Below are 14,119 nucleotides of genomic sequence, written 5' to 3' on the forward strand. Positions count from 1 at the left end.
TTTCTTACCAAATTTCAAGTACGCAGTACAGTACTAGTAGCTAATAGTCACCATGCTGTGCTGACTGTTGGATCCCAGAACTTGTTCATCTTATAACTGAATTTGTACCCATTGACCAACATCTCCCCACTTCCTCCACTGCCCCTACCCTCCAGCCTCTGGCAACCACCATTCTACCTTCTGCTTCTATGAGTTTGGCTTTTTTAGATTGCACATATAAGTGAGATTACCCAGTATTTGTCTTGCTGAGTCTGGTTTATTTCACTTAGCATTATATTTTCCAGTTTCATCCATGTTGTCACAAATGGAAGGATTTCCATCTTTATTATGGCTGAATAATATTCCATTCAACACGTTTTCATTATCCATTCATCTGTTGGTGGACACTTAGATTGATTCCATATCTCGGCTATTGTGAATAATGCCAAAATGAACATGAGAATGCAGATCTCTCTTTGAGATACTGATATCATTTCCTTTGGATATATACCCAGAGTGGGAATACTGGGTCATATGGTGTTCTAGTTTTAATTTTTTTTAGGAAACTCCAGAATATTTTTCTATAACAGCTGTACCAACTATTGTGAAAAATTAAAGGTTTATTCAACCTGGTGTTGTTGATGTCCAACCACATAGACCCTCAGCCTGCTCTGAGTTTACCTGCGGCCACAGGGGCCAGTTCCCACCAAGTTGACAGCTTTGCCCTGAATGGGTTTCTCTCTGCTTCTTTGCTGGCTCTCTCTGACCCAGCAACTGCATGCAGGGAAGCTGAAACTGTGTGCAGGGAAGCTCCAGGAGTGTTGGGGGTTTACAGCCCCAGGGGTGACCTTCAGTGTCAGTCTCCTCAAGCCTCAGAGCCTTCAGTGGGTAAGGGCCGTGTTGCCATCAGTGGTAACTTGTTCTTTAATGCACCATTTATTGGCTTTGCCCTTCCCTTGCTTACCCACTCCCATGCATGTGCTTCCTCAGAACACATCCTAATTAAACTACCTTCATTCAAATCTTTGTCTCAGGGTTTGCTTTAGGGGGAACCCAAATAAAACATATCAGACAGAATGTAGCCAAATGCCAAGATGTGTAAAACCAAAATTTTCTTCCCCTCCAACTCTACCACTTCTCAATTCCCTGTCGATGGAACAAGACATAAAATTAATGCAATCAGCACAGGTTCCCGTTTGCTTCACCTCTTGCTGGTTGCCCTTGACCATTTGAGAGGCTGGCTGAGAATGAAGTTGCCACAGTAGACAGCCCTACTATATGCCTTCTTCTTTTTATTGTCAATTTAAATGTGACCTTTCTAGTTCAGGCAGTGACACAGTCTAAACACTTCTATTCTTCCTAGATCTTGGCAAGTGTGCAGCAATCTGCTATCCTTCTCTTTTTCCATTCATCTCTTTTTCAGATTTATTCATTTTCTCTACCAACTATCTATTATGCATATGGTCTGTCTGAAGTACATTAGGTCCTGGAGGTGCCCCAATGCCCAAGACAGTCGTGGTTCATGAGCTCCCATTGCTTAGAGCTCAGGGTACTACTGTAGCAGGCATCATATATGGTGTGGGAATGCTGTGAAAAGGACAGCATGCTATGGCAGCACCCAGGAGGCCACAATACTAAGCCAGAGTGGGGTGGGGGCGTGGGTCAAAGAAGGCTACTTAGGAGAAAAAAAATAGGCTTTAAGAAAGGGATATACAGGAGCCAAACTGAGTATTGCTCAAAAGAAGAGCAGCAGCAGGAGGTGATTCAGCTGGAGGATTAAAAAGGGGGCAGTCTATAAAGAGCCTTGCAGAACCTTGCTAGGACTTTACCCTAAAACAAAATCTCTCAAAGGAATTTAAGCTGGAAAAGATATGACCAGACTTACATTTAAAAAATATCTCTGACTGCAATGAATAAATCTGGGAGTGACCAGACTTGACAGACTAGTTAATGTAGATGAAGTGATGGTGACCAAGGTGGAGTAGGAAGTGGCATTGGGAGGAAAAATAATTGAAAGCAATTGGGAGACATTGAGGTAGTGGAATTGATAGATTTGGTGGCTAATGATATGGAGAAGGTAAGAGAAAGGGGGGAATCAAGAATGATAATTATTTTCCAGTTTGGCAGTTGGTGGCTGGTGGGGCTGTTCCTTAATACAAGGAACAACAGAAGGAGCCCTGTGGGAGCATTGACCGCGGACTGGAAGAGAGTACTGATGATGGTTGTCATTTTGGATAGGCTGTGTTGTTGAGTTTGAGGAGCACGTGAAGAAAGCAGGTAGAAATATCTAATCTTCAGGCATGTCTGGAGTTTAGGGGAGAGATCTGGGCTAGAGGGAGGTGAGATAAGCATCTTTATGAGGGGTTATCTATGCTACAGGTATTATCTAAGAACCTTGCTGCAGAACACCTTGATATGCAGGAATCAAACATCCATCATCATGGCAGTTTCGCTTCAAGAAGGGTGTCATTCTTATCATGCAACAGGCTGTTTTCCTCCACTTATATATTACTAAAGAGTAGAAAAACAGAGGTGGATCAGTTTAGGTGGAGTGGCTAGAAGCCAGAAGATCGTAGAGCAATTAGAATGTGAAAAAGGAAAAACAGAATACCCTGAAGAAGCGTGACTCTATCAATGATCTATTGCAGTGTCACAAACCACTCTAAAACTTAGTGGCTAAGACAGTGACAATTTTATTTGCTTATAATTCTGTGGGTCAGCGTTTTGGGCTGGGTTCAGCTGAGTAGCTCTTCTAGTTTCTTTGGCAGTTTGGTCTGGATGACCTAACATCCAGACCAAAGATGTGGTGGTCATGGGTTGTGTGTGTCCTCTCTCTTCAAGACACCCTCACTTTAATAGAATAATGAAAGGCAGTTGCAGCAGCTAGCACTGATTTGGTAGAAGGCACCCACTGTATGCCAAACATTGTGCTTTTTGCTAGGTCTCCCATGGCCTTATTACCATGCTGCTGAAAACCTTAGAGAGGTTCATCTGCTCAAGGAGCTCCCAGTGCTGGCAATTGGCAAGGCCAAGCTTTTAGGTGAGCTCAGTAATGTTGCAGCCCATGCTTTTCCCACTACTACTTGCTGGTTAGTTCCACACTTATACCTCATGGGCCTGGGGGTTACACGTAAGGCTGCAGGGGCTTTAAGTGGAGGTAGAGGACAATCTTGGGGTTCAGAGAGCACTGGAGTATGTTTGGCCCCCTGACCTGCAGACAGCCAGTTATAAAAGTAGTCAATGAACTAAAATCTGAAGTGCCTAGAAGAGGCTGTGGCCAACAAAGCCACTAAAATCTTAACTATTATTATTGTCATTGGTACTGGTAATATTTTGCTTCCTGGTTCATACTCTGGTGTCTTCCATACCATGGTTGCTTCCTGGTTCATACTCTGGTGTCTTCAGCATTTATCAGTCTTTGCTATTCTCCCTAGCTTGGGAAAATTCCTACACTTCCACCCAATTGCATCTTATTTCATGCATTTTCTCATGTTGAGAATGGAAATAGCTTTGTAGTCTCCATTTGCTAAAGGGAGAGTACCACAAAGGAGGAGAACCTGGTGTGACTTGTTCATTGATGCAACCCCAGCATCCTGACTGGGCCCTGCACAGTATGTGCTTATCGAATGCCATGTTGGTCTTTTAAAATAAATTCACCTCATCAAGGTATCAGCACACCTTAAGGTGACAGAGGCCTGGGCAGGGGCCAGGGAGCTATGCCTCTGTAATGCACTCGGAATCTACAACGGACCTTCGTGGGGACACATGCTTGTGTGCAGAGGAGGTCTCTAGAGGCACACATTGCTGTCTTCATCTGAGACATACAGCATACTGGCTCCAAAAGCCCCACATGCAGAAAGAGGAATCTTATTTTCAAATAGAGGCACACTGCTGATTTCACACTTTTCATTGCTCAATTAATTGATATTTAAAGAAAAAGTAGTTAAGGGATATAGAAAGCATTGACTGTGAAGCTACAAAGGGATACATGTATCATTTCCAACACTTCACAGAAGGATAATTCAGGGAAACCAAGTTTCTTGATTTCACAATTCCAATTATAAATACAACACTTAGGCCTATCCCTCCTCATATGCATTACACTTCAGTTACAAGCATGTTACACCATGCATGTTGACGAGTGCTTGTCTGGGAGATACCTGCTTTAGCTGACCACTTCTCTTTCCAGAACCAAAAACCATGTAATTTTAATTCCTGAAAGTATTTGGCTATGTTCTTATAATGAACACATTGTAAACTGTTGGGGCCTGGGATAGGGAGAATTGAAAACTCTACTGATGGAGGAGATTAAAACTCCTCCAAATCTGCCTGATTGAGGTACCCTGTCTGGATATCTTCTGCTTTCTGTAGGAAGGATCAGCAAGTTTTGTCTTAATGATAGTAATATTTTAGGATTTATGGATCATACAATCATGAGGGCATATAAATGAATGAGTGTGGCTGTGTTTCAATAACATTTTATTTACAAAAACAGGAGGCCCAGACTTAGTTTGCCAAACCTGCCCTAGAGGGAAGGCTATGAGCTCCAGTTCTCTCCAGAATATCTGGATATTCTGAATGGATGTTCATCATCCAATATTTGCTTTTTGTGTCAGAGTGTGTGTGTGCTCCAACTGGAATAATTTGGTATGAATTTTTAAAATGCAGAGCATCAGTGCTGTTGGTGTAGTCCATTTTATGTGAAGAAGCCAAGTGGAATATACATTGGGAGGGTATGATGTTGTATTTCTTAGCATTACACAGAGCTAGAATGACATTCACTTAAATGCACTTATCTAGAATAAAGTGAAGAATGACAGTTGCTTGGAAATAGGGAAGACTGATTGAGCCCATGTTTTGGTTGGACTACCATTGAACCTAATTTTAAAACGTAAAGGTTTAAAATGATTAGTGTGGCCAGGCACAGTGGCTCATGCCTGTAATCTCAGCACTTTGGGAGGCCAAGGCGGGTGGATCACCTGAGGTAAGGAGTTCAAGACCAGCCTGGCCAATATTATGAAACCCCGTCTCTACTAAAAATACAAACAAACAACAACAAAAAAAAATTAGCCAGGTGTGGCAGGCACCTGTAATCCCAGCTACTCGGGAGGCTGAGGCAGGAGAATGGCTTGAACCCAGGAAGCGGAGGTTGCAGTGAGCCAAGATTGTACCACTGTACTCCAACCTGGGTGACAAGAGTGAAACTTTATCTCAATAAAATAATAAAATAAAATAAAATAAAATGATTAGTGTGATAGATTTTCATTTATCCAGTGTTTGATTACTTTTAAATTAAAAATTATGAATGGTATAAAGGAAAAATAAAATAACCTATAAAATTAAGCTGGGAATTTTTGACTCCTTTAATGAATCCTTCCAATCTCAAGTGAAAACCAGGAACATCTTATATATGAATTAAATTGACAGTAGGAATCGTATTATGATACTTGCCCCTTTTTAAAAAAATGCATATCTATTGATTCTTCTACTTGCATCTTATTCATAGAGGCAGATGAATTCCTTTTCCAGTGGATTTCTAGATTCAAGAATCTCTCAAGGCCTAGGCCTGGGTAAACTCATTTTAGATCACCAAACTTCCAGTAGTAGTTGACCTCAATGAATAGTCCAAGGAAATACAAATATATACTAAGCACACTTAAAATCCTTTAGCATTTGCTCCTTTTGTATAAGAAATAGTAGAGGACTAAGGAGACATGACAAGTCCTTGTCACCCCTGCTACGGAGGGTGACAGGTACCAGAAAATGCTCAGGTGCCACATCAGATCAGGCAAGTTAAAAAGAACAATGACCTATGTGAAAAAATTGTATTTTGTCAGTCACTTTAAAGTATGAGTTAAGTGAATATTTATTATAGACTGAACGATGTTTGTGTCTTCCCTCCCAGCTCATATGAAGCCCATATCGCTGATGTGATGGTATTTGGAAATGGGGCCTTTGGAAAGTAATTCGGGTTAGATGACGTCATGAGAGTAGGATGCTCATTATAGGATTAGTGGCCTTGGAAGAAGAGACACCAGAGAGCTTGCCCTCTGCCTCCTGTGCTCACACAAACAGGCCATGTGAGCACACGGTAAGAAGGTGGCCGACAAGCCAGGAAGAGTCCTCACCAGAAACCTACCATACAGGCACCTTGATTTCCAACTTCCTGTCTCTGGAATTGTCAGAAAATAAATTTCTGTTGTTTAAGTCACCCAGTCTAGAGCATCTTGTTTTGGCAGCCTGAGCAGACTAATATAAGGCCTAATTTTTTTTCCAGAATACTTTTTCTTGTCTTTTGAAATAATTTTTACATAACAAGAAGGTGCTGTGGTAGGGGATAGAGATTGAAGGAATAAGGAATGAGGAGGCCAGTGCGGTGGCTCACACCTGCAATCCCAGCACAGGGGAGGGAGCTCAAGCAATCCGCCCGCCTGGCATTGGGATGGAAAAATGCTATCTGTACAAACAATACGAAAATTAGCTGGGTGTAGTGGCATGCACTGGTAGTCCCATCTACTCAGGAGGCTGAGGTGGGAGGATTGCTTGAGCCCAGGAGGCAGAGGTTGCAGTGAGCTGAGATCACACCACTGCCAGCCTGGGCCACAGAGCAAGACCCAGTCTCAAAAAAAAAAGAGAAAACAAAACAAAGAAAAAGAAAAAAAAAGAAATGAGGAGATGCAGAAAAAGTTCAGGCTCTATATACATAAATCTATTTTTCCTAGTCTTATATCTGCAAAATGACTTCTCAGCTTGTTGTTTTTGTCTGGAAAAGTATTAATTCATGATATTATAATTTCCCAAGTTCTTACATAAGAAATTAACTGTCCATATTTTGAGTACTTATAGACAAAATTTCCTTTCAAAAGTGCTTTGAAAATAAACATTTTGTTTTACAGTATGCCACACAATTATCTAATGACCAGCTCTCCATGCCTCCCTGTGATGCATTCCAGGTGAGAATTAAAAACATCCCACCGAAGGGTGAGTCACGGGCTGGACACTAGATTCAGAACAAACGCCCGCACCAGACTTGCTATGCTAAGGCTATCCTCCGACGACTGAACGTGGCCAATCTGAATAGCTTTAATGGACCATGGCCACTTTCCATCATTCATTTTTTGTAATACTAGAATTTTTCCCTCTTGAAAACAAAAATTATTACAGAAATTAGCAGGATGTCAGGTATATAGCATTTATAGGCATTTCAAAATAGTCACTTTGAAATGTTGAGCAGATTCATGATAGATTTTCAAGGCTTTGAATTATTTACATTTTAAAAGGTTTATCAGATATTGCAGTGTTAAAGATAAATTATTTGAACTTCTAGTAGGTAGTAATGGTGTCAGAGAATGACAGGTAATTAAGTCATACAGTACATCTTGTGTCCACATTTCATGCAATTTTTGCAGAATGCTGTACTATGTAAACTGCTACTGCAAAAAAAAAAAAAAAGCAATTATTGCACTGAATTTTCCACAAAATCCCTCCAAGTAAATCTTATCACCTCTTTGCAGATGAGCATCTTGCCTTTGGGAAGATGCAATAGAAAAGGAACTTGCCATAGAAAGCAGTAGTAAGACTTCTTATATGAGACTAAGATTTTCATTTCATTAGCTCTCTCCTTCACCTTGTTTATTAATTCTACAAGCATTTATTGCCATCTCCTATGTGCCAAGCACTGGTTCAGGCTCTGGGGATACACTATGAACAAAATACAGTGAAGTCCCTGCCCCATGGAGCTTACATTCTAGTAGGGGGAGACAGACAAACACATAAATACAAAATATCAGAGGGTTCAAAACAGCTTAGAAGTATCTTGCCTGAATTCTGTTTACTGCATATCCTCATTCTTGGGCAATGATAAAGCGAAGAGAGAGGCCAACAATGGGCTGCAGCAATGTTGCTAGTCCCAGCTCTACCATCTATACATTGAGTGGATTTAAGTGAGTTCTCATCTGATCTGAGCCTCAGTTTCCTCATCTATAAAATGGGGAGAAATTGGATTAAATTACTTATAAGGGAAAGGGTCCTTTCAGGCTTTTTTCATGAGAGTAGGGTGCTGAAAATCAAGAGCCAGTTTGTTGACTCCTCTAAGGTTTAAAAAATATTTAAATATGAAATCTAAGAAATCCTTAGAGATCCCATACACTCAATACTTCAAATGCCAATCTGAACTTCTTTCATCAATAGCAAATTCTTATTTAAAATGGCTATAGAATGAAGTCATTTTACCATCTTTAGCCATATGAAAAATAAGTTATTTACTTATAAAAACATTCATTTTTATTATTGGTTACAAAATCTCACCTTATTTGTGAAATGTTCCCTAGCTATGAGATCCTGCCCTTGATGTGACACTATTTCTCTCTTCTGCTAACCCCTGTTCCTGACTTTGTGCTCCTGTTTAATTTTTCCAACTGAAGTATTAGCTTTATGAAAACAGGGATCGGCTGCTTGCTTCTTTGAAGAACAACCCAAATGAGAGTATGTCCAGGTAATCCATAGACACGTATAATCATTACACCTGCACTTTGTTTTACAGGTACAGGCCTTTTGGTAACCCACATTAGCTCTTTAGACTGTCAGAGTTGTTCAGCTTAGTAAAATTTAGTTTATCAAAGGGTACTCTAACATCCGAAAAGGAAAAACACGTTTCCAGACTAATTCACAGACTAGGGCATTGTAACTTCACTGGAAGCCCTGGTGAGAGGCGTTAATACATATTTAATAATGTAAGTGAAGTAGCACATATTTTATAATCAATTAATTTTTCTCAAAGAAGATAACGTAGCAGAAGACCTGAATGTCAAACAAGGTTAGACTCATACTTACTAACTTGGTAGGAGTTACGATGCCTCTGATTCTCTTGAAAGACAAACTGTATTCACTGGTTTGATTTTGAAATGTAGAGATCAAATTTCAATCAACCCAGCAGCTAAGGATGACAGGAAATTTTACAGGACTAGAAGGAATCATCTTCTCTTATCTGGATCTGATCCCCCTCGACACCTTGGGGGTTTCCGAAGGCTGTGTGCTCTCAGTTTTAGCTGGTTGTTACGTAATCAAATATCCCATGCATGTTTTTACATTTGATCAGGTGGGCCTAATCACAAGGACTCATGTTGTCAGTGCCTTTGGGAGCAAAATGAAATAAATCTCTGTCTCAATATTGGAATTTATTCCTTCCTGTTGCTTCGTGGTGTCAAGATATAGTGTCAATGTTACCAGAAGTGCCTAACACAGTCTACTGTGTAGGCTAAAGTCTGCCGTGTTCGTACAGTGACTGAAAAGGAATAATGACTATATCCTCTTACTACTTCAGGACCAGATGAGCAGGGGCATCCCATGTAACCATGAAGAATCTTGAAGCAGCATTACAACATCTAATAATAAACAATTTCTCAAACAGTGCCTGTATGAACTGCAAGATGAGGGCAGGTCCAGCTAGACATTGGCTGCATAAATGAAGATCAGAGAAGAATAAGGAGATTCAGACAACTTTTGGCAACCTAGATAACAGTTACCGGTAAATTCTTGTTACAAAGGAAATGGATTTTGGTATACGGAATTTGAATATGTGTTTTACTCAACAGAGTACATGCTACCAACAAGAATGCAGCCCCCTTTTTACAAGTTAGGCAGAAGGAATTATAAAGTCTTGCTGATGTTTAGAGTCCTTACATCAGTGTGACTGCAGCCCTCCCCAGTCATTCCAAAAGGTCCTTGGGTTGGATACGAGAATGCGTCAGGCCTGGCTTTGGCTATGACATCTCCAGGAAGTCACTGTGTGCAGTGTGGTCTCCAGGGTGGAAGTCTTTGAGCTGCCAATGAATATCTCTTAAGTCCAAACCTCCATGGGCACTATGGCCTCTTTGGTTCCAACAGAAGGCAGTAGGCTTTCTTCAGACAAGAAATAAAAGGGGAATTGCACCAAAAATCCACGGATCTTCTTCAGTTCCTCCTCAGCTCGAATGGGATCTTCCTTAGCTAATACGGGCTTGTTTATAAAGTCTCTCAGCTGAATTAAATTGTGTACTTCATCATTGGGAAGGCACCGGAAAACCTGATTAGAGCATAAATAGAAAAATGAGTGAAAAGTTTAAAAGCGAGCACATGGCCTTTATGGAAAATAATTATTCCAACAGACAAGACCTCTGTTGTATGAAACATATTATTAGTCTTATGTTACAGCACAGACCTGATTTAAGAGTTGGTTATCTTATAACCAACAATAGATAGATCTGCTACAAATAGATAGATCTGCTTCCATTTAAAAAATCATGGCTAGTGGCAAGAAATTACACTAATGTTACCCCACATTAAGGTTAATTTTTTTTGGATAATAATCATCCCTGAATTTCACTGGAGCTTCTGGTCTAAGAGGAATATTGCATATAATATTTTCCCTAACTTTTCTTGAAAGAGGCTCATATCTGTACCTTTACATAGCATTATCAATTGTTAATATGTAACACTTACTTTGCTGGTTGAAAATGAGTTTTGGATATCATAACACTTCACCCCTGAATACTTCTCTGCATGTATGTCTTAAGAATAAGGACATGTGCCTATATAATCACAGCACTATTCTCACACCTAAGAAAATTAATTATATAATGTCATTTAAGTTATGCTTCATATTCAGATTTATCCTGTTATCCCCAAAATGTCTTTTATAGATGTTTTCCCCCAAATCCAGGACCCAAATAAGGCTGTGCACTGCATTTGTAAAATTACATTTTAATGACTCTATGCACATGACCTATTTGATCATGGCCTTCAGTCCTCAGGATGAAATAAGGTTATACAGGGGTCAGGCGCATTGGGTCATGCTGTAATCCTAGCACTTTGAGAGGCCAAGGCAGGCGGATCACTTGAGGTCAGGAGTTCAAGACCAGCCTGTATCATAATACAAAAATTAGCTGGGTGTGCTGGTGGGCACCTGTAGGCCCAGCTACTCGGGAGGCTGAGGCAGGAGAATCACTTGAACCCAGGAGGTAGAAATTGCAGTGAGCTGAGATCATGCCACTGCACTCCAGCCTGGGCAACAGGGTGAGACTCCATGTCAACTAAAAAAAATGAAAGGAAAGAAAGAAAAGAAACAAGGTTATACGGACAGTAGACATGTTTCATTAAGAATAATAAGTTTCTCTGCTGGAAGGGGCTCTAAGAGAAAAATTGCGTATTTTCCCTAATTTTTTTTTTAAAGAGGTTCACGTCTGTACCTGGAAGTCATGAAGAAGAACACAGACTTATCCAACTTCTCACAGATGGTCAATTAGTCTGGGCTAGAACACAGCTTGAATAGTTTTCCCTGATGGGCAACTAGCTACTTTTCGAAGTAAGCTGTTCCACTGTTAGGCAACTCTTAACTCTTTTACATTCTTTATTATAACCAAAGGATAGACTTCACAGGCAATGCATTTGGTATGCATCAAATGGAGCTGGTTTTAAAACACCTTTCTAAAACTAGAGCTGTCCAACAAATGACATGTTGTTATTAATATTAACAAGATTCATCATAAGGATGAATACTGTTTACTATACACTATGTGCTAAAACCATTCACTAGACTATTCTTTGTCCTCATAACTACCCTTGTGAATATTCCTCCCAATTTATAGGAGAGGAAAAAGAGACTCAGAAAGTTAAGTCACTAAACACAAGGTTATAACACCAGCAATGGGGTGAGCTAGGCTGGACTCAGCTGTGGCTTGTTTTTTTATGCCATCTGCCCCTCTTCTCTTTGTCACTAGACATGTACAAAGGCTGGGTAACCAGGTGCTAAGGATGCTGCTGATGGGATTCCTGCATCACAGGAGAGATTGGAATGCTGCTAAAGCCTCTTCTAAACCAAAATCCACAATGCTTTTTGCCTTTGTTTTTCAGGGTCCACAGAGAGGTATTTTATTACAACCTGGACATGTATTAGCTTTTTTATGTTTATTAAGAATACCCTGTACCAATAATATGCAGAAATAACAATATGCTTTTTGTGATGAGATTCAGTGAAAAGAAACGGAGGAGGGGAATACGTGAACTTCACCTTGTCATAAATTGTAGCATTTCGAGCTGCTGTCGAAACCCACACCTCCTTGAAGAATTTGTCACTCACTGGATCCTGAATGTCCTCACTTGGGTCATCAAGATAGCCAAGGACAACCCTGAAATACAAGTGACCTCCACATTGAGTAACTGAGATAAAGCAGTTTGTTGCAGGATATATGTCTATTATATCTATCTCTATATATGCAAATATATATATATGCAAATTATTTGAGAGACCATGACCTAGCTACTCTCATATCCTCAGAGTGCCTGACATAAAAGAAACTATTGTCTGAATTGACCATACATAAACAGCGTACTAGACATAACAAAAAATTCTCAAGCAAACGAGACAAGTTTTAGAAGTGATATTTGAAAATTATAATAACTCTTGTACTTAGAGAAGGCTTTAGGATTAAAAAGCACTTCCACCTTAATCCTGTGTGGTAGGCGGGACAGATGATTCTCATTCTGTAGATAGGAAACTAAAGTCTCGAGGCACACTAGTAATGGAGTTAGAACTCAAACTGAGGGCAAAGCCCTTTTCCCACATACTTGATAGGCTGAAATAATACCAAGAAGACCTGTGCTATCTGGAAAGAGCAATAGGAAAATTGGCCTTGTAAGGCTTTGGCTTTTATATTAAGTGAAATGGAGAGTGTAGACGTCAGTGCAGAGGAGTGACAGAATCTGACTTACATATTAAAATACAGCTGCTGTATTGAGAACACACTCTGGGGGGCAAGGGTTGAAACAGGGAGCCCATTTAGGAGCTACTCCCATAATCCAGGTGAGGTATGATGGTGGCTTGGGCCTGGGTGGCAGTGGAGATGAAGATAGAGCCAACAGGTTTTACTGATAGAGTGAATGTAGGGTGTGTCAAAAAGTGAGGCATCAAAGATGACTGCAAGGTTTTTGTCTTGAGCAACTATAATAATGTACAGCTGTAGTCACCTTTAGCTAAGATAGGGAATTCTGTGGGTAGAGCTGGTTTGTGGGAGATCAGGAATTCGATTTTGAGCCTGTTGAGACATCTATTAAAGATGCAAGTGGCAGTGCTGAGTAGGCAGTAGATAAATGGAACTGGGATTTGGGAGAGAAGGCTTGTTTAGAGATATAAATCTGAGAATTGTCCTCATGCACATGCTCATAGGCTGAATTTTTTTTCTGAGTTCACCAAATAAGTGAGTATAGACAGAGAAGAGGACCGGGTGTACATCAACAGTAAGGGAGAGGAGGAGGAACCAGCGAGGCTGGAGAAAAGCCAGAGGATATGGAATCCTGAAACCACACAAAGAAGTATGTCAAGGAGAACTGTCCAATTCAGATAAGAATTGACCACCGGCTTTAACAACTGGACATCATTATATTTTCACCCTCCTTGTATTTAAATAAATGTAGATTTGCATCATCATTTTAATGGCTGCAGAGTTTCCTATCACGTGAAATTTATTGAACCAATTAGTTCATTATGGACTTTTGGGTAATTTCCAATTTTTCATTATTATAAACAGTGTTACAATGAACATAGTTTATTCATCATATGTGATTTTGTACATTTCTGTGATTATTTCATTAGAAGAAATTTTAGAATTAGAATTCCTGGGTCAGAGAATATGCAAATTACTGCAAGAAAGGCTGTACCAAAACATACACTATTAAGCATGCATATTTTCCCAGTTTTCTCCAACATTATCAACTCCTGAAAAAGTTCAATTCTGTAGATATTAAAGGACACTCATTTTAGTTTTAGTCTGCACTTTTTCCACTGTATAAAATTTTTTTTAAAATGGATCTGGCACCATAGGCTTTCTGGGATTCTTGACTTTTATAACCTCAAAGTTCTGTTTCCACTTCAAATAATGTGCCTCCTTCAGACTACACGAGAATAACTTTTTTTAAAAAAAGATTTAAGAGATGTTTGCACATAGACATTGGCTGCTAATTGAGACCGAACGCACAATTTTACTGCATCAAATGTGAATGACAGTACAAATGATGACAGTAAGTCAATTACTATAATACCTTTGACTTGGGCCAGATTTAAGAAGCTGAAAATTGAGCAGAAAGAGTTTTTCTGTAACTTTGCTTT

The 14,119-nt window shown here is 39.9% G+C and overlaps 1 protein-coding gene across 7 annotated transcripts in view; it reads right to left on the reverse strand.

Annotated features, from left to right (window-relative positions):
- Positions 1 to 7,578: 7,578 nt before the first annotated feature.
- Positions 7,579 to 14,119, reverse strand: part of PLD1 (phospholipase D1) — a 209,930-nt gene continuing 203,389 nt past the window's right edge. For 4 of the 7 annotated variants that reach the window (XM_063807330.1, XM_003310099.6, XM_009446853.5 and 1 more), the window contains 2 exons: positions 12,026 to 12,143; positions 7,579 to 10,042 (listed from right to left, as the gene is read on the reverse strand). In XM_063807330.1, coding sequence (XP_063663400.1) covers positions 9,818 to 10,042; positions 12,026 to 12,143 — 343 coding nt within the window. In that variant the 3' untranslated portion in view covers positions 7,579 to 9,817. The remainder of the gene's footprint in view (positions 10,043 to 12,025; positions 12,144 to 14,119) is intronic. The other 3 variants (XR_010155872.1, XR_001713797.4, XR_008547173.2) reach the window with 1 other exon arrangement.

This window comes from Pan troglodytes, chromosome 2 (genome assembly GCF_028858775.2).
Source record: "Pan troglodytes isolate AG18354 chromosome 2, NHGRI_mPanTro3-v2.0_pri, whole genome shotgun sequence".
Lineage (NCBI taxonomy): Eukaryota > Metazoa > Chordata > Mammalia > Primates > Hominidae > Pan > Pan troglodytes.